The sequence below is a fragment of the Triplophysa dalaica genome, chromosome 23, assembly GCF_015846415.1.
Source record: "Triplophysa dalaica isolate WHDGS20190420 chromosome 23, ASM1584641v1, whole genome shotgun sequence".
NCBI lineage: Eukaryota > Metazoa > Chordata > Actinopteri > Cypriniformes > Nemacheilidae > Triplophysa > Triplophysa dalaica.
The window spans coordinates 10153908-10173676 of record NC_079564.1 but is presented as its reverse complement, the minus strand read 5'-3'; the positions used below and the strand labels follow the sequence as shown (position 1 = coordinate 10173676).

At 38.4% G+C, this 19769-nt stretch overlaps 3 protein-coding genes across 3 annotated transcripts; 2 read left to right on the top strand and 1 right to left on the bottom strand.

The window, feature by feature from the left end:
• Window positions 1–2582: 2582 nt before the first annotated feature.
• On the bottom strand, window positions 2583–7016 carry eci2 (enoyl-CoA delta isomerase 2). The gene is made up of 10 exons (XM_056737598.1): window positions 6889–7016; window positions 6381–6543; window positions 5241–5339; window positions 4900–5082; window positions 4607–4676; window positions 4420–4522; window positions 4211–4331; window positions 4034–4123; window positions 3293–3436; window positions 2583–3140 (listed from the first exon to the last, which is right to left on the bottom strand). Exons 1-10 carry the CDS (start codon window positions 6939–6941, stop codon window positions 2985–2987), a joined length of 1182 nt encoding a protein of 393 aa, XP_056593576.1. The 5' UTR covers window positions 6942–7016; the 3' UTR covers window positions 2583–2984.
• Window positions 7017–9569: 2553 nt separating this feature from the next.
• On the top strand, window positions 9570–14364 carry cidea (cell death inducing DFFA like effector a). Its single transcript, XM_056738684.1, has 5 exons — window positions 9570–9770; window positions 10278–10416; window positions 10831–10986; window positions 11226–11398; window positions 13698–14364. Exons 1-5 carry the CDS (start codon window positions 9586–9588, stop codon window positions 13804–13806), a joined length of 762 nt encoding a protein of 253 aa, XP_056594662.1. The 5' UTR covers window positions 9570–9585; the 3' UTR covers window positions 13807–14364.
• Window positions 14365–14774: 410 nt separating this feature from the next.
• On the top strand, window positions 14775–17575 carry tubb6 (tubulin, beta 6 class V). The gene is made up of 4 exons (XM_056738966.1): window positions 14775–14874; window positions 15243–15351; window positions 15482–15592; window positions 16422–17575. Exons 1-4 carry the CDS (start codon window positions 14818–14820, stop codon window positions 17480–17482), a joined length of 1338 nt encoding a protein of 445 aa, XP_056594944.1. The 5' UTR covers window positions 14775–14817; the 3' UTR covers window positions 17483–17575.
• Window positions 17576–19769: the final 2194 nt, after the last annotated feature.

Genomic DNA, 19769 nt, shown 5'->3' with positions numbered 1-19769 from the left:
AAGGTGTATCCTATTCTTCCCCCTGCAGCAGCTGACATTCGCAGTAGCGGGTAGATTCGAAAGAACGTTCTGACAATGAACATGAGAATGTAATGGTGAAGAAGGCAGAAGACTCATACGGCAGATAAAACCCAACCTGAGCTCAGTGGTAGATGGCCTTTAAATCACAACCCGCAGCTTTACGAGACTTGGAAAGACCGTTTTTTACAGCCTCTGCTGGATTACCCCAAAGATACCTAATGTATCCGTGTAGCTGGAAAGTGAATTATGGACCGTGCCACAGATGACATAACTAGTCCTGGGAGATGCCATATTAGCACGTAACTCGAAACATGCGTCTTTAAGAGAGGCCATGCTTTAAGAGTTTGGAGAGAACCGTCTTGTGGGATTTTCATATTGGACGGCGTATTAAACCTAGGGCATGGACTTTTTTTAAGGTTAGATCTTCACTCAGGGGAGAGTTAAGCCTTCAGATTGGAGGCAATCGTCTCCTGTTTGGCTCGGCATGCTTCCAGAGAGTCTTACAGCCATTGTTTTTTATTAAGGCCTAACTCTAGGCCGGTTCCTATGGGTAGTCCCAACTGTTAGCAGTTGTTTCATTTATCAGTGAAGTGTCTGCATTTTTAACTGCTAGCTGTCAAACAGTATGAGGAAAGAGCTGTCGATGTGGTTCGCGCAGAGACCGGGGAAGACAGTTGTTCAGGTTTTGCTCAGTGTTTTATGAGCAGAGGGCCACAGTGACGGCATCTGTTCAGTCCGTAAGGATGCACCTGCTGTAAGGTTCAATAAAGGACATTTTACAGCCTTTTGGTGGAATAACACAGTGGAGACATATTTTCCATTAAATAAATGTTATATTTACGCACACATATTTCAATGCACAGTGTCATGTTTCAGTGGCAGCATTAAGGAATGTTTTCTGCTGTATCACGATGACACTTTGTAATGTTTTGATAACCACAATTTTCCTGTTGTGGATTTCATAACCGGATGTTTCATCCATGAGGTGTTTTCATGGAATGCTTCCTCTTGTTCATTCAAATTACTCAGCCATGATTCAGGTCAAATAATTATGGATAACGAATAACCATTGTCCACAACAACGCTTCAGAAGTGTCTACTCACTAAAAACTCACTAATACACTGTATGGGTCAAAATAATTCATTTTTCTTTTATGCCAAAAATCATTAGGATATTAAGTAAAGATCATGTTCCATGAAGATATTTAGCAAATTTCATACCTTAAATATATAAAAACTTTATTTTTTTGAGTTGGTTGGCCTGCAACTGTGCCCCTGATTAACAATTTCAAAGGCAGTTTTCTCAATATTTAGATTTTTTTGCACTCTCAGATTACAGAGTTTTTAAAGGTTGTATCTCAGCCAGACATTGTCCTATTCTAACAACTCATACATCCATAGAAAGCTTATTTATCCAGCTTCCAGATTATGTAAACATCTCAATTTAAAAAGATTGACCCATAAGACTGGTCTTGTTGTCCAGGGTCACAAATGCCAAGAATCCGTGTCATACATCCCACTTGTTCAGCAGTGGCATTACCAGATCATAACTCGGATGAATAACACCGCGGGGCTTCTCTGGAAGTTTCCAAACGGAAATTTCAAGTTAAACATGTTGAACCTAAAGGTTCCACTATTTCGACACCCAAAGCTGAAGACATCCACTGAACAGTTTTCAGACAAAATGCAAATAGATTTTTGCATGTTACATACTGCTTCATGTCTATGTATTTGAATAAAAATAAGATTTTGAATGACCTTTTACACACACGCAGACGCTTATCGCTTGACAACTTCAATGGTGTGAAGAAGACGTAGCACACCACAGTATGGCACTATCGATTGAATAATCCACAGGTTTACACCAGTCTCATGTCCTTCTTATTAAGCGCACAGACGATGTGGGAAAAGTGAGATTACTAATTACGTGTTCCTCATAGTCTTCATTTGACAATACTGGGCTTGTCGGTGAACCCTAACACAGACAAATGAATACCCACATACGCAAGTCATTCTGCCCACTAGAGATAAGAGGCTTCTAACCTTTTAGACAGACTATCAGTTGAACTTTTTTCCATCACTAAACTAAAATAAGGGTCTTGCTATCGGTCACACAAAGGTAATGCAAATCAAGTAGTTGCAAAGCATTTGCAGCTTCAAATGTTAGATGAGCTTGATGCAAATAAAGTTGATGAGGCGCATAAATTGCGAACGTGACTCTTCTTGACCATTTTTTGTAAGTGTATTATTAGTATAATGTTTTCCTCTGTCCGAAAGATTTTTTTTATTGGTGTAGTCCGCCATCTGCTGGATACACTTTGTAACAACCTGTGTTTCTAACATAACCAATAACGGAATTGACAAAGTACGGATTAAAGTAAATAATTTACTTAAAAATCTGAATTAACAGGTTATTTCTTGAAATGTATGCTATTCTCATATCATAGTACTACCAATTCCCCAAAAAAGCAACAACAACAAAAAAACTTGTTTTGCGTGATGTACTACTGTAAATATTTCAAGATAGTGTTTAAGTTAGTATTAAAACTGTCACAGCCCAATACTAAGAATTTCTTTATTTGAATTAGAACATTAGGAATTTTGGCCTTCTGGTAAATATACTACAGGCTTCATATTAAATGTAAAATGTGCTCACTTAATAATCGATAAGGCATTAAGTGTTACTAAGTGCACATCTGGCAAACAGACGAAACGGTTTATCCTGCTTTTAAAATTTGTTACATTGTCTTCTAATTCAATATGACAACAGCTAAATAAAATCACATGTATAATGCGATTTGACATAACATAAATCCTCCACTATTACACATACAGCATTAATCAGTTTGTGACTGAGTTTTCGGGATGTGGTAAAAGTTAACTGGCATATTATACTGCAAGTAAAAAATGACTGATGAGAGGTTGCTGATTCATATCAAGTTCATCTGAACGTTTTGTTCTCATCACAGTTTAGATTTGGACTGGAAGAAACTCATGATGGCCTGCATGCACTCATCCGAGAGCCAGCGCTCCACCAGTCTCTCCACCTCTGCGTCATTCACAGCGTGAAGTTTCTCTTTCTCAATCCCTCGGATCAGCTGCTTCGACAGGGCCAAAGACTGAAAGGGTACGAGAGGAAGACCATGACCACAAAAACGATGACATTCTAACATCTGCACTTCATCCGACTGTATTTTTTCTTGACATTTAAGAATTATATAAGAGCATTTTAAAACACTGGAACAATAGAGTAAATTATAGGTTCACTTACAGTTCTGGGCAGTTTGGCATACGCCTTCAGTCTGGTCCACACCTCTGTCTGAAAGGTGTTGTCAGGAAAGACTTCGGTCACCAGACCGAGTTCACAGGCCTGTGCAGCCGTTAGCTTCTTATTGAACAACAACATCTCACTTGCCTGCACATGGAGACAACAGAGTTATCATACTGTAAATTAACAATGAACTAACCAGATGAAGATTTTTTTTAATACTGACCAAGTGCTAACATTGTCAGACAACTTAATTACATTTTAGTTATTAACAGGATTTGTTATAGGGTTATAATGTTGCAGTCAGTATTTAATTCAAATTGTTTATTTTTACACAACTAATAAGCATAATAAAAATAAACAAAATGTTTATAAACAAAATACTAACAATAATAATAATATATGTTAAGTATATTAAAAATCTAAATAAACATTTGGAATTTAAACAAAAATAGTACTTAAAATACAAATCTAGAATACTGTCATAAGATATGCAGGGGTCATATACAATAGTCACCATTAATTACTGTTTCTTCTTAATTACTGGCTTCAGAACTTTTTGTTCATTGAATAAACTGCGGTAAAGTAAAAAAACATTCAGATCATAGAGTGATAATGAACTCAGCACGACATGCAGTATCTGAGGCCTGTAGGATAACTGGTGAAAGAAATATAGCAAAATCTGCAAATTCATCATTTTTCTGTAATTATAATCTCAAATTTTGAAGGCGTGTATGTGCATACCTTTGCTGCACCCATCATTTTAGGGAAAAGATATGAAGAGCAGCCCTCGGGACTCTGACCTAACTGGCTGAAGGGTGTGTGAAACGTCGCCTACAGTTCAAAGAAAACACATACAATAAAGGACGGATGAACCGACTTCAATTAATACAAAAAAAGCAGTATAAAAAATCAGCTCACCCTCTCTGTAGCATAAACAACATCAAAAAGTCCTAACAGAGTGACTGACACCCCCACTGCAGGTCCATTTATAACTGCAATCAGGGGTTTGGGGAAATCAATGTACGCCTTTACATACCCCCTAAAAAATATGAGCACACATACATTCATACAAAACATCTTTTCAGCAACTCATAAACTAGTTCATATCAGAGAGAAATACAGTATACCTCAGTAGCTCCCCAGAACTTTTAGCCAGCGCCTCGACGCCACCAGCTGGTGTGTTAGTGAAGTTGTTCAGGTCATTTCCGCTGCAGTAATAATCTCCACTGCCTTTTCAGACAGCAAAACAAGGATCAGAAAACAAATAAATTGACTAAATATAATAATGCTGTGGCATTTTAAATGACACATCACCTGTAACCACTGTAATGACAGAATCATCTTTTCCAGCAAGATCCAGCGCCTCAATCAACTCATTGTACATCTACAGGAAACATCAACACAGAAATGACAATGCTCAGGGGAACATACAATTGTAGTAATAGTAATTTACAAGTATTGTAATATTATTAAAAAGCCCTCTGGAATAGTTGTTTTTGTAAACTACTGTAACACTTCGACAATACTTTCTATCAAGTATTTTATCCATTGAGTAGGTTGTATTAAACTGGCTGGGTTCAAATGTACTTAGTTATTGTTCTTTTTACCTCTACAGTAATGGCGTTTTTTTTCTCCGGTCTGTTGAGGCGAATGGCTGTGATGTTGTCTTCTGTGCTGACCAGCAGGGTCTGGAAGACCTTCGCACTCCCAGCAGGCTGTATTGCCACCGCAGGACCTTCTGTTGCCACCAGAGATGTGATGAGCTCCACATATTTCTGCCTGGCCTCTTCCTAATGGTTACATCGAAACAAATGTTAATTATACGCTTATCACTTACGGTGCTTTGCATATGTGTTTACTGTGTGATGTAAAATTAACCTTTAACTAAATGGTTTTTATTTTGACTCTCAAGGGGGATAATGGGATTGTACATCTTGTTTTCTCTTACCTGCGAGACAGACCCCAGACTCTTCCAGGCATCCCATTTAGCTTTGTTCACAAAGTCCAGCATACCAGGTTTAGAGGTGTTACAGGATCCTTGAGTGGCCTGATCATTCACAAAGGAATGACATGAAACATTTTGTAAAATATTGAAAAATGGGTAAAATGTGAATTTATCATAACCCTAACATGTACCGTAACAGAATAAATGTTTAATATTCTAAATAAACAATTGGGTGTTCTACTAGATGTTCTCAAACTTCGGAAAAAATAATTACAAAAATTAACAGAATATTCATGTATAATAAAAATAAAGAAATAAGAATTGTCTGTGACTGATATTCTCACCCACCCTAACATTTCTAAAATACTTTTTAAACACACATAAAAGATATTTACATTAAGTTTATTGTGAAGAAACACATTTGCCAGTACCTATCAAATTGCTGACAAGTTAACCTTGATATTTTTCTAGTTAAAAGGTTAATATTCTCTTCTCACACATTTAACACAGTATTTTAAAACTCACTACCGATATGATTGCCACATTTAAAAAATGTTTACACGCATAATTTTGCTTTAAAACATACTTCATTAATGTCTTGTTGTCTTATTATGTATGATTAAAACAAAGTTTATTCGCTTTTTCAGCAACACGTGCTATGTGATTTGACAGTTTTATATTGTTACGGTAAGGAGAATTTTCAAGGCCTTTTTTGTATTTTTTTTAATTTACATTTACATTTAGGCATTTAGCAGATGCTTTTATCCAAAGCGACTTACATTGCTTTATCCTATACATTTTACATAGGTATTTGCAATCCCCTGGGATTGAACCCACAACCTTATGCCCTTACCACTGAGCTACAGGAAAGCGTGTATTAAGTGTAAATGTGTATTAAGCTGCCAGTCAAACTGTTTTAATTGGTTAAACATATCATTCCTTGTTTTAAATTAATTAAAAGGAAGTGTGTTGCTTTAAAGTGTTTAAAAAAATGGTGTTTCACATCTTAAAGCCAAGATTTCGTGAGAATCACCGAGTTTACAGATATACAATAAGGCAGAGAAATGGATAGATTCACAGTCTTGCTAAACCAGCCGTGTGGCCTCTCAGATCCTCTACTGCAATTCTTTATCAGCTTCTCACCTGTTTAAAGAGTGCATAGATCTTGAGTTTGACCTCATTGCCCGGGTCCTTCTTCAAAGTGCTCAGCTGTTCTTTGGCCCTGTTGAAATCTTCTACTGTTGCTCCCATAACTGCATTAGTACTGTGCAGCTGAACACATGGGACGAATGAAGCCTTAGATGCCCTGAATATCAGTAAAAAATCAAGTGTATGAAAATGTCTGCAAAACACTCAGGACTCTCTGTGAAATGTGTCATTTGTAGTGTATGTGAGGGAAAGGTGAAAATCTGACATCAAGAAATAGGGCAAAGGTCAATGCCAACACAAGGTAAGATAACCTGTTGTTGTTAAAACTACCTAGACAGCAAATGTACACAAGTATTTACGGCATAACACAACATGATGCATACGATTATCTTCACAACAATCATTCAAATACATCTGCAGACAAGATCAGTGCATTTAAAGTCTAAAACTGATCGAAATCACTCCTCCCATTCATGCATTATATCCGTAACGTAGCTCTTACCGGGCCAATCGATAAAATCTCAACGGCGAGAGGAATTTGAACACAGCTGCCATCACACTAACACACAACGATCAAAGTTTATGTACACTGATCAGTCTGTGCGCTGTGCTACTGTCAATCACCTGAAATATCCCGCCCACAAGACTGCATATCAGCCAATCAGACATGAGCTCATTCTTACTCTATCACGGCTCAGAGCGGATCAAGTATGTTTTATGATGTGATCGCCACCTACTGTTTCGGCACAGTACATTTTTATTAGATGCTCTCAAAGTGACGGTAAATCGGATCGCCTGGAAGAATTTGGGGCTCAGGGAAGACGCACCTTTCTCGGTGCTGTGTTTAAAGCGCTTGACGATTATCTAAGATTATCAAAAACAGTAACGATTGGGATTGTTTCATACTAGTAAACCGCGCAGGTGAAAATAACAGGTGTCACGTGATGAATGAATACATGTTTGATAGGAACAGGAGTCGGGTAGAGCGCGTTTCTGTATTGATAATATATACTACGTGTAGTGTTAGTCTGAGAGATTCAAAGCCTTTTTGATCAATTCGTTTTTTTTATTTAAGGGAGTTTCTGCAACTACGGACACTTTTGATTGTCCAAAATGTAAAAACGTCAACCCCTGTGAATGTTTATCATCTGTAATACATATAAAACGGTGAACAAAATTGCACTGAGTCATTAAGATTTTGATATTTGTAATGTAATATAGCTTACAGTAAACCTTGAAAATGTTCTGCAGTAAAATTTGTGGAAATTACACTTTTGCAATATTGCATGTATTAGCAGCTATCAAGGTGTGCTGCATTAGTTTTGAAGCATCTTAATATACATGAATTAAACAGTAATATACACATTACTTGAAAAATCATAAAAATGATAAGGCTATATTAAACAATTCCGTTTGAAATAATGTCACATTATAATTCAATTTAGCTTATTTTACGTATTTTAACACTGTGACCGAGTTGTGGGACAAATATGGTGAAATTGGACCTAAATGCTTCATAATTTTATATTAAATCACATGAGTTATTAATTTATATTTTGTCATAGTGTAAGGACACTGTGAATATATATATATATATATATATATAAAGCATAATATGACATCTAAAAATCTAAATCTAATCTAAATCTAAATTATTTAAAAGTGCCCGTAGCGGCAGAAACAACCTTAAAGATGGGGTAATACACGCAGTTTCTGCCAATCTCATATTAATCTTTGGATTGGATTGGATTGGATTGGATTGGATTCAATTTATTGTCCTTACACATATACAAGTACAGAGTAACGAAATGGATTTAAAAAGAAAAATACAGCATAACATGAGGAAAGTGGTGAGAAAAACAGATACACATAATACATCATAGACACGAGTTGCAACAGATCTTGAGATCCTATACAGTAGTATTGCATATGTGGTATCTTCGAAGAGTGTTAAGCTTGATCACATTTATAAAAGAGAGATACAGCTGGATTATTTCAGGAAAAAACACAAGCTGATGGAGGCAGGCAAGGGGGACGGAACTAGAGCACATTTACATTTAGCCATATAGCAATCACTTTTATCCAAAGCGACGTATAAAGAGTTTAGGGAGCAATAAGCGATATGTCATACAGATAGTCATTGGAGATCATTGCAGTAGTCCAACCTTGAGATCGCCAGGGCCTGGACAAGGAGTTGTGCCGCATGCTCAGTGAGATAGGGTCTAACCTTTCTAATGTTGAATAAGGCATATCGGCATGACCGCGTTGTCTTGGAAATGTGATTTAGCACTTATTTATCTGCGTATTTAGCGCATTTATCTGTTTCAAACGATCTCCAAATCCAGCATTATATCCACCGTTTTATAACATCCATTACTGAAATGCTGTGAACAAACAAACTACTGACTTCTCTCACTATTGCAAGAATAATGAGCTGCAGTTGCAGGCCCACAGCGCAGCCAATCTTGGCGCAGTGCAGCCAATCTTGAACGTAGTGCAGGCAATCTTGATGGTAGGCAGGTTTTACTATCGTTTGGCGTGTGGGCGGGCTTTTTCTTTCGCCTTGCCGACCTTATCTGGGAGAATTGTCCAATTATAGGAACATGATCCCTGTGACGAAACAGGGAGTTGGAGTGCTGGGGGATTGTATCAAGCACAGAAATACTATGTCTATGTCCAACTCGTTTTTTAACAAGTTGAACATGCTAAGCATGAGAAGCCACAATTTAACAATGTAAAGAAATTAGAATGCATGACATAGCGTGTTACCAGATGTTTCTTTCTGTGGAATTTACTCTTTTTCTCAGTAACTCAGATCATCTTTGACTCAGTATCCCAATCTGTAACCTTTATTCCACTTCTGTGCAGAGCATTTATCACATTTCATAATCCCACACAGACAAATATCAAGTGGTTTCAGGTTATAATTCTATATTTTTATATAAACACATTCAGTGCACCATAGATTTGTAGTGTACAGTAAATCATGAATCATTAAATGTCTGCTAAATGTACATTATTATCACTGAACAAATTGTAAAGTGTACAGAGTTTTATGTTTGTAGTTTGTGTATAATATGTACTAAGGTTACAAATAAGAGCTAGTACACAAAAGTATAACACTTTATTCTTCTCAGTCACTGAGTAACAACCAGTTATGATTGGGATGTATTAAAATGAATGCGGCTCACTGTAGGTCATGCTCAGCACGGAGCTCTTACATCAGTCCTCAACACAAATTCCTTCTGAGGGTCAGACGTACTTTCTGCTGAGAGTATTAGGAGTGTTTTTCAGTTCCAGTTCAGTTATTGTGTCCTTAAAGCTAACAATGGTTCTGTCAAGTATGGAGTATGCAAAAACTTTAGTTCCTACATCTTTAATGAGGTAAGACATTATTTGGGCTTTATACATAATTTATAGTAATTTCAACACCAGTTAATATCTTAGGCATGTATTAATATATTGTTTATGCTTTTGTAACTAGAACAAAATAATGTTGTTTGCATTTTATAAATACAGTCAAAATACAGTGTATAGTACATGCTTGTACTGTATATACTGTACAGTAATGTGTGTCTATTCACTTATTTACCGTTTACATTTCACCTCAAATTTTACAAATAGTCTTTAATCTTTAAGCATATTAACCCAATTCCTAATTTATAATCCAAATTGTTTGGTCAATGGGACTTTGCCTGGGTCCCTACAGTAGGTCACCATTAAATCCTTTTATAACCCTTTCATTTCTACAATCACACGATCTTGTTCTAAAAACGATCCTGTGACAACTGAATTAAAACACAAACAGAAGTGAATTGTTTACATTTATTCCATAATATCTATATTTTATTGAAAATTAATGATAAAGACAGAATGACTGTTGTGCTGTAGGTCTGTGTCGTTGGTACAGAACTCTCTGGCACAGCGTATGCTGTCTCCTCCACAGCCCCGTCCATACAGGGTTTGCACACCGCACCGCCGTGGGAGAAAGGGTTTCATGGCTACATCTCTGGAAGACCTCATAGACAAGGTCAGATATCTGTGCTTCTCTGTGGAGTGGTTGGGTTATGGTTATGGTGCAACAATTCTATTTCAGCTCTCTGTGGGCCATATTATGAAATAAGGGGGAAAAAACAAGCCTTTAACTTTAATTTAATTCTTCTTTTTATCATAACAGGCCATTTTCATTTACAGACACATCTTATACAGAATAATACCATTTTAATGACAAAACACAGCTTATTAAGAAAATTCAAGTATTTACAAACAGCTTGTATATAGTGCATCCCCTGACATATAAACAAAACATTTTGGCATTACATAAAAAATCATAGACTGAAAGAATATATTCGGACTGGAAATATACGTATACATTTATCTTGCTATAAAAGTTATTTGGTTCTTTATTTGGTTGTTCACATGAATGATGAGCATATATCTACAGGTGGCCAGTTCTTTCCTAGTAACCTGTCACGTATTCACTCTGGTGCTTGAGGATGATGGGACCGTGGTGGACTCTGAAGCCTTTTTTCAGTCTCTGCCAACTAACACTGTGTTTGTGGTTGTAGAGAAAGGGAAAGTTTGGACCCCAAATAAACAGGTTAGTTATACAGAATGTAAAAAAATCTGTTACAAATAAATACAGTAATCCCCTGAAAATTTGTTTATAGTAAAAATAAAATACCATATTTAACAAGTCTTTAAATTATTGTAATTGTTTTCCCTCAAACCATATATCATTAATAATTCAAACTGTTTATGTTAATTTAAAATATTATTCCAAACCTTGAAACAACATTGATTTGTAATAAAGAATTGGCCCCAATTCATATTTTACAGGTTCTGCCGAGTTTCACTCAACCAAAAAGGAAAGGAATCGCCCATCTGAGCTTTGACCTGTACAAACTGGACCCACAGGATTTTCTGGGCTGTCTTACTATTAAAGCCACACTTTATGAAATATATACACTCTCATATGACATTCACTGCTACAGAGCCAAGGAGATATTAAAGTAAGCAATCATTATTTTTAACTTGTTTATGTCCTTTACTTTTTTCTTTGCTGAGACACTATAAAAAGACTTTCTTATTTCTGATTCTGAATCCTGGATGTTATGATCTCTTGTGGGTGGTTGCCAGGTATCTGGTGCTGTACTGTATGTGATTTTTAGGGTGTTGCCATGGTGTTTTGGGTGTTTCAAGGCCCTTTCCTCTGTGATAATCTGGTCCTATGTACCTTCTCAAAGAATAGCTTGACAATATATACTGTATATCTATACGCATGTTTATCTATAGACGTTTCATCGGACACACGCTCTCGCGACCCCCAGTTAACTTCCGGTTTAACAATGAGTCCAGGCAGTGACTTATGGGACATGCAGTGAATGACAGTCCGGCTGACGTGGAGAGTGGCCTCTTGTGTCTTTGACAGGGCACTGCAGCTGATGACTGTGACATAGCCCCCCCCTCTAAGTGTGGATTCCAGATGCCCTTAACCTAATAGTCCAGGAGGGTGGTGGAGTGGAGGTGGAACCGGGGAAGGGGTTGCTGGGCCAGGCCCATGAAGGAGAACAGGACCTGGGGCGTGAAGCAGAGGCGGTGTAGAGGGGCAGGCTGGTCAGGCAGCCAGGGAGGTCAGGCTGGTCAGGCGGCCAGGGAGGCACAGGCTGGTCAGGAGGCCAGGGGGTGGCAGGCATGGATCTCAGGAAGATCATAGGTGTCCATCTTGGACGAGATAGGGAACTCAGATACGCCAAACGGGACTGGCTCGAAGACCTCTGGAAGGCCGGGCAGGACCAGCTCAAAGCCCTCTGGAAGGCCTGAGGGGACCGGCTCGAAGACCTCTGCAACGCTGGACAGGACTGGGTCGAAGATCTCTGGAAGACCGGACAAGACCGGCTCGAAGCCCTCTGGAAGGCTGGATGCGACCGGCTCGAAGACCTCCGGAAGGCCAGAGGGGACTGGCTCGAAGACCTCTGGAAGGCCGGACGGAACTGGCTTGGGGAACTTTGGAGCCGCCAGTTCGTCAATCGCCCCAAGAACACAAGAGCAGTGCACAGCCCAGACACACCCCAATGAAGCAACCACCTCCAGCAGAGCAGACTCCAAGGGAAGAACCTCTGGAACAGGTATCTCCAGAACCTCCGGACTTGGAACCAGTGGTGTGACCAGGTGCGATGACTGGAGACTCTGGATTGCCTTCCATCTTGCGAGCGGGCTCTGGACTGGCGGCCATCTTGCGAGCAGGCTCAGGACCGGCGGCAATGAAGGCTGGAGACGCTGGCTTGGCGGCCAGGACGGGTGGAGAAAAGAGGAGTGCCCTCTAGTGGAATTGAGAGGGCACTGCAGCTGGTGACTGTGACAAATAAAATAACTTTTTATATTTCTTTATTTTATGTTAATATTAATTTGTATTTTTTTTTTTTTATTGTATAATTGTTGTATTAAATAAATATTTTTTTATATTTTGTTGTAATGTTCATTTTATTACATTAACTATTTGTTGAATGGGGTCCTGTAGTTGAAACCATGTGGTGCATTGACATCTAGCGGTTGAGCTTGGTATCGCAGTCTAAATTTTAAATATTGGAGAAGCAAGTTTAGACAAGTGACGGTTCTTTTCAGCTTATTTTGATTGTTGTCAGAAATAATATAGAGGCACTCTATTGTTTGTGAATATGTACCAGAGGTTAAGATGAGGGGGGTGTCACAAAAGTGCTCATAATGTTTGTTTATGTTGTTAAGATGAAACCCCACTTTAATTTCTAGATTTGTGCTAGTTTAATATCTGCGCTCTTAAATTCTCCCAGAATTTTGGCACCTCCTAAGGATCACTTTCTTCCACTGGCTTCATTCCACTCACCGTAGTGTTATAAATCATGTAACCATACTTTTATGTCTCCACCACGTGTGAATCCAGATCCATTAATAAAGTCAGGAAATAGCTTTTCTCATCATTCTCATTTTTTTTTTGCATATATGAGCGTATTCTGGAAGGTATACGCTGCATGTAGGAAATATTTGGACTAACCAGATCGGTAAATATCAACATCATTTTTAAATATACAAATGTTCTGTGGTGATCATGGAACAGTGATGTTCCAATTATCATTGTTGTTGTTTTCCAAAACGCCATGGTGATACCAGAGTTAATGTTCAAACAAAAATAGTATGACCATGGCTTCTAAAAGCAGTATGACAAAGGTGTCAGAACTGTAGTGTTGTATTTTTTGTTGTTGTCAAGATTTAAGACCCTTGACACATTTTGTTTTATTTAGAAACCTTATTTTGTTCTTGCTCTTTCTTTTGCAGGTCTTTTTTGCGATGTATCCTGAACGCAGCCAGAGTGGCAGGCCATGTTCTTCTCTGTAGCTCCACGTATGGATTACGGCAAATTGAGGAAGAGGAATACTCTCGATGAGCTTTACATCACACTACATATAGTTACTCACTCCTTACTCCTGCACAATGATTGTTTTACGGTGAGGGATGAGTGCTTAGACATGCAGCCTTAACAGCGTCTTTGGTTTTTATGTTTTGGACGGAATACTGTAACTGCTAATCTTGTAACTTAAAATGTTGTGTGTAGCAAGTAAAAAGAATCCAGTGCTCTTAATATGAACAAAACATTTTCCATATAATTGTCTTTCATCACTTTCTGCCAGTTTAACTGGTTTTGTGGCTGGTTTTCTTCAACAACCTATCTGTTTTCTTTGTTATCCATCAAAATGTAGTTTACAAAACAGACATAGTAAAAAACCAGCCAACCAAACAAACAAACAGGAGACAGTACTGTTAAGGAAGGTTATGAAAACAGTCTGTCAGATTATACTTTTCAAAGATTCTTCCTGGGTGACCTATACCTTTCTGATTAGGTTATTATAGAAATGTGTTTTTTTGTGGGATTAGACACACTTTTGTGTAACACGTATGTCTTAATGGTTTACCGATGGTGAAAATGGAATGTCTGGAAACGAAATTTGTGGGACAGGATTTAGATCACACACATCAATATGACTTGACTGACTATTGTGCAGAATGTGACAGACAGTCCCCAAAACGTTCTTGTTCTCACTGAAGAAACTGAACTGTATTTGACAAATAAATGTGTCCACATTTTCAATCCTGTCACTATAGTTATGGTGTATTCATTTATTTAATATTTTAATTAACACAGTCACAATGAAGTATGTCTCCAAATAGTACAAGAACTTTAAGATGTTCAATAAAATCATTAATCGAAACACAATTTAAGAAAAAAAACCTGAATGTCGAGGTGGGGGTACAGAATCGTGACAGCAAAGCACACCATGCGATTGCTCGGCCGTTACGTCATTTAGCGGTCGACCAATCAGCGCCAGAGTGAAAGCTGAAGATACAAGAGCAGAAAGTCAGAAGTCATTCAGAAAAGTGTCTACACACAACTGCAATAATGAGGGAGATCGTGCACATTCAAGCCGGACAATGCGGAAATCAGATTGGTTCAAAGGTAATGTCTATTTCTTTATATTTTCACTCTTACAAAGAAAGACAACTGTTTACTCGTTTGTGCGTTTTTCTCCTTATATGGTGTAAAAGCGGCAGTGGTTTATATCTGGCTTAACTTAAAATTCAAAAGTGTTTTATGACAAGGTGTCGATTATAGCGACGACCCGTTACATGTGCCCTTCAATAAAATGCGCATCAGTTGCGTCTGTCGGGTGTGGTGAGATGCGCCTACTGTGCGCGACTATTCAAAGAATCTCAAACACTCGCCATTTATCACATATTGCGTTTCGTGGCAAAAAAAAACTTTTAAATGAAACAAATGTTCTTATTTGGGGGGTGTAATGTGTGTTGTGTGGCTGACACATCTAGTTCTGGGAAGTCATCAGCGACGAGCATGGCATTGATCCAGCCGGCAACTATGTAGGTGACTCAACCCTGCAGCTTGACAGAATAAATGTATACTACAACGAGGCATCCTGTGAGTATGTGTTCTCAAACTCACATTGACCTTATGTTGTCAGCCCAATGGAATTTCGTGGGAGGCTCTGACTTTCCTTTATTAAATGATGGTCTGTTGTAGTACTGAAATTGCTTTTTCATGTGTTTAGCACAGAAATATGTTCCCAGAGCAGTGCTTGTGGACTTGGAGCCAGGAACTATGGACAGTGTTCGATCCGGGGCATTCGGACAGCTTTTTCGCCCTGACAACTATATTTTTGGTAATCTCAGCAAACTTTAGGATTTGCGTCACAATTGAATTCCACTATCTCCCAACATTGTTTCATAATTCTGATATAGTTTTTATTACTTGTAACATGTATCCTATGTTCAAAGTCAAATCGCTTTCATGCAGAATATTGACTTCAGTATGAATGTTATAAGAAACATACAAATACTTTTTTACATGATCATGACAATTCAGCAATCCAACATGTTTTAATAGAAAAGCAAATACAAGTAAAAATCCTAATGTCCTAATATGTACAGTAAGTACAAAATATACATTGTGTATGTGTTGTAATGGCATTCATTTATGCTGATTATTAAAAATAGCCGTAGTGAAAACTTTTATTACATTTTAATCCATTGCCATGGAAACAATGACACAATTTAAAATACAAATAATAGTGCTAAAAAATATTTTATGATATGACACAGACAGTCACCCACAGTGAATGTATCATGTATCTTTATGTCTCAGACATGTATTTCATAAAGTTTACATTTACCAGACTCTATATGTGCTATATGTGAGTTATTTCACAGATTTCGTTTCAACATCAGGAATAACATTCACTAATACTGTATATACACCGCAGTTCATCTTTTCTTGACATTCCACAGACATAAGTGGAATTCTGTCATTGGATGCATCCCATGAATCTTCTTCTCAAGAATGTTCTTCATATAGGGTCCTGTGTTCCTCCTCTCAGGCCATGATGAATGGTGGACAGTTGGCACATGGCTCACCATGCCTGATGACTAGTGGATTATGTTTCATTTTCATTGCAAACCAATCTTCTCCCAATGTTTTCGCTGCTTTTACAGGACAGACAGGTGCGGGCAACAACTGGGCGAAGGGCCACTATACCGAGGGAGCCGAACTGGTGGATTCAGTCCTAGATGTGGTTAGGAAAGAGTGTGAACACTGCGACTGCCTTCAGGGATTCCAGCTCACGCATTCCTTGGGCGGCGGAACTGGATCCGGGATGGGGACACTTATGATCAGTAAGATCCGCGAGGAGTATCCTGACCGCATCATGAACACCTTCAGCATCATGCCTTCACCGAAAGTGTCTGACACAGTGGTGGAACCCTACAACGCCACTCTCTCTGTACATCAGCTGGTGGAAAACACAGACGAAACCTACTGTATCGACAACGAGGCGCTTTACGACATCTGCTTCCGAACGCTCAAGCTCACGACCCCCACGTACGGAGATCTCAATCATTTGGTGTCGGCCACCATGAGCGGGGTCACCACGTCGCTGAGGTTCCCCGGGCAGCTTAACGCTGACCTGCGCAAGCTGGCCGTCAACATGGTCCCTTTCCCCCGTCTTCATTTCTTCATGCCGGGTTTTGCGCCGTTGACCGCAAGAGGAAGTCAGCAGTATCGTGCCCTCACGGTGCCTGAACTCACACAGCAGATGTTCGATGCCAAAAACATGATGGCGGCCTGCGACCCACGCCACGGGCGTTACCTCACGGTTGCTACAGTCTTCCGTGGCCCCATGTCCATGAAGGAGGTGGATGAGCAGATGCTGGCTATTCAGAACAAGAATAGCAGCTATTTTGTTGAGTGGATCCCCAATAACGTTAAAGTCGCAGTGTGTGACATTCCACCCAGGGGGCTCAAGATGGCCTCCACTTTTATCGGCAACAGCACCGCCATCCAAGAGCTTTTCAAACGTATTTCCGAGCAGTTCTCTGCCATGTTCAGACGCAAGGCCTTCCTGCATTGGTTTACAGGAGAAGGTATGGATGAGATGGAGTTCAGTGAAGCCGAGAGTAATATGAATGATCTGGTTTCAGAATATCAGCAGTACCAGGAGGCTACGGCTGATGGCGAAGAGGCGTTCGAAGATGATGAAGAAGAGCTGAATGAGTGATCAGCAGGCAAAATATTTGATCATTTTATGTCTGTGTTTTCAAGCTGTGATTTTTTATGTTGATGATTCTTGTAAACAAAAAGTGTGTGCAATAAAAATTTGAGAACCCTCTCAGTGAATCTATTTAAGGCGTATTACATAAATGACGTATTGATCACTAATAAAAAAGCCACTGTTTTTAGGAACATTACTATTGCTCATATCTGTCCAGTAATTCATTTATTTCAGTACATAATTAGGTAACATTATCCCTTTAAAAAATAATAGTACTTCTGTGTTCAGCACAGAGTTTTGTCTTTAGTTTTATCAATATTTAAATTAGCTCTTATTTTTAGCTTTTTATGTTTTAGTTACATTTTAGCAATTTTGTTTGATGCTTTTGTCATTTTATAATGTTTTATGTTGCTCCATAAGATACATTTTTATTTTTATTTATTATTATTATCATTTTAGTGCATTAAACTTATTTCACTTCATGTCGAAGGCAAAATTAAAAAATTCACCTAGTTTGAGTTTTTTCAATAATATTTAGGCCAATATATTTTTTAATTCAATAAACATGAACGTTTTGATTACAGTTTAAAAACAACCTTGGTAAAGTATTGCAAAGTATGCAATAACCTATACGTACAGATACATAAATTAACTAACACAGAAAAGCATATAGTTGATTGTTTGCAAAAGTGGAATAAATAACATTTATGCATCATTGGTCCTGTTCAGAGAAATATGCCTTTTTGCCTTCAAGTTTTACAAAAAATCAAAGAGAATGAGGTTTAAAGGCAGCTGAACAACACATGCATTATTCATCTGCTTACATCTCCAGCTCTTCCGATCTCTGTTATTCTCAACAGCTGCTGATCAAGCCATTCTACACTTAGCACCATGTAACTAACAATAGAGGAAGTCTAGTCTCGACAAAACTATTTAAAGCCACTGTATTAACAAACACAAAAGGGCTTCAACTGGATAGCGAACATTAGACAAAGTTCTGTCATTGGCAGAGCAACCTAAAGTAAAAAGGCTTGCATTTTAGGTTTTCATAGAGTTACTCTTTGTGTTTTACAAGACCCAATGAGAATGTTTGTGCATAACACTATATATATATATTTTAAATTTCATTGAACTGAAGAGTTAACTTTGATGATCAAATTAATCGGTCCTGCGTCAAAACATTTAACAAATAAAAGTAACTAAAGGAATGAAAAAGCAAAAAGCATGCTTCCCCAAGGTGGGATAAGGGGAGACCGGAAAGGTCTATGTAACATTTTTTAATTTCTGTCCATCTTTTTTAAAAGTATGAAGTAGAAGCATGAAGGGGAGCATCAAAGCCGACCTGTTGCTCCTAGAGCAAACCCGAAATGAGGAGTCATAGGGATGGCAGGAGAGGATTAGAAAAGGCACGTTGGAGTTGGATGGCTGGCTTAAATCTTGGGTGACAAAAGGCTCAGCAAGTTCATGAAACCTTCGTATAAGGTATCTGAAGATCACTGTGTAAATAGAAAAATTCACTGCTAGATGAGACACGACCTAAAAAAACTCTTGGGCTCATGGAGTTCAACAAAAGGACATATCTACATGAAGGCATGTGATGATGAGCAGATATTTCAAAATAACACAGAAGAAAACATGGAGGCTTTGGAAACAGCCTTCAAGGATATGACAGCAGATGTCTCAAAGCATCTGGATGACATATGGGCCAAATATTATAAGATCCCTAAGGTCCACCGAGACACCTCAGGGGGACCTCAGGATGAAATGACCCCTCCACAGATCTTGAACAAGACATCAGTAAACACTTAAACAAGAAAAAAGACCAAAGATCCGGTCAGTGAAACTCAGCCGGACCTGAAAAAAGACAGACGTCTGCTATCCATCATCAAGATAGATAAGATACCTAAGAAGCGAATGAAGTTAGAATTCTTGAGAAGTTAGTTTTTTTTTATCTTTATGAGCCGTTTCAACTGGTTTCCGCCCCTCTCATAGCACTGAGAAAGTGCTTCTAAAAGTGGCTAATGATCTCCTCCTGATTTCTGACTCACGTGCCTACAGTATCCATGTTCTGCTTGATTTAAGTGCAGTATTTGATACTGTTTTCCACTCTGTACTCCTTTAATCGACTATCTAAAATTGGAATCACTGGTGTTGCTCTTGAGCGCCTAACGTCCCATCTATCGGATAGGCCGAGTTTTGTAAGGATTGATATGTATAGAAATCGTACTGCTAATGTCACTCTGGGTGTACCACAGGGTTCGGTTCTTAGTCCACTCTTATTTCTCATCTATGT

Excerpts from the sequence above, each read along its gene's own strand:
- eci2 (XM_056737598.1), bottom strand. The coding sequence starts at position 6,941 with ATGGCAGCTGTGTTCAAATTCCTCTCGCCGTTGAGATTTTATCGATTG. Across the intron at positions 4,677-4,899 it reads AAAACGCCATTACTGTAGAG|ATGTACAATGAGTTGATTGA; the intron begins GTAAAAAGAACA and ends TGTTTCCTGTAG. Across the intron at positions 4,523-4,606 it reads TGTCATTACAGTGGTTACAG|GCAGTGGAGATTATTACTGC; the intron begins GTGATGTGTCAT and ends CTGTCTGAAAAG.
- cidea (XM_056738684.1), top strand. The coding sequence starts at position 9,586 with ATGCTCAGCACGGAGCTCTTACATCAGTCCTCAACACAAATTCCTTCT. Across the intron at positions 10,417-10,830 it reads TGGAAGACCTCATAGACAAG|GTGGCCAGTTCTTTCCTAGT; the intron begins GTCAGATATCTG and ends ATATATCTACAG. Across the intron at positions 10,987-11,225 it reads TTTGGACCCCAAATAAACAG|GTTCTGCCGAGTTTCACTCA; the intron begins GTTAGTTATACA and ends CATATTTTACAG.
- tubb6 (XM_056738966.1), top strand. The coding sequence starts at position 14,818 with ATGAGGGAGATCGTGCACATTCAAGCCGGACAATGCGGAAATCAGATT. Across the intron at positions 14,875-15,242 it reads GAAATCAGATTGGTTCAAAG|TTCTGGGAAGTCATCAGCGA; the intron begins GTAATGTCTATT and ends TGACACATCTAG. Across the intron at positions 15,352-15,481 it reads ATACTACAACGAGGCATCCT|CACAGAAATATGTTCCCAGA; the intron begins GTGAGTATGTGT and ends TCATGTGTTTAG.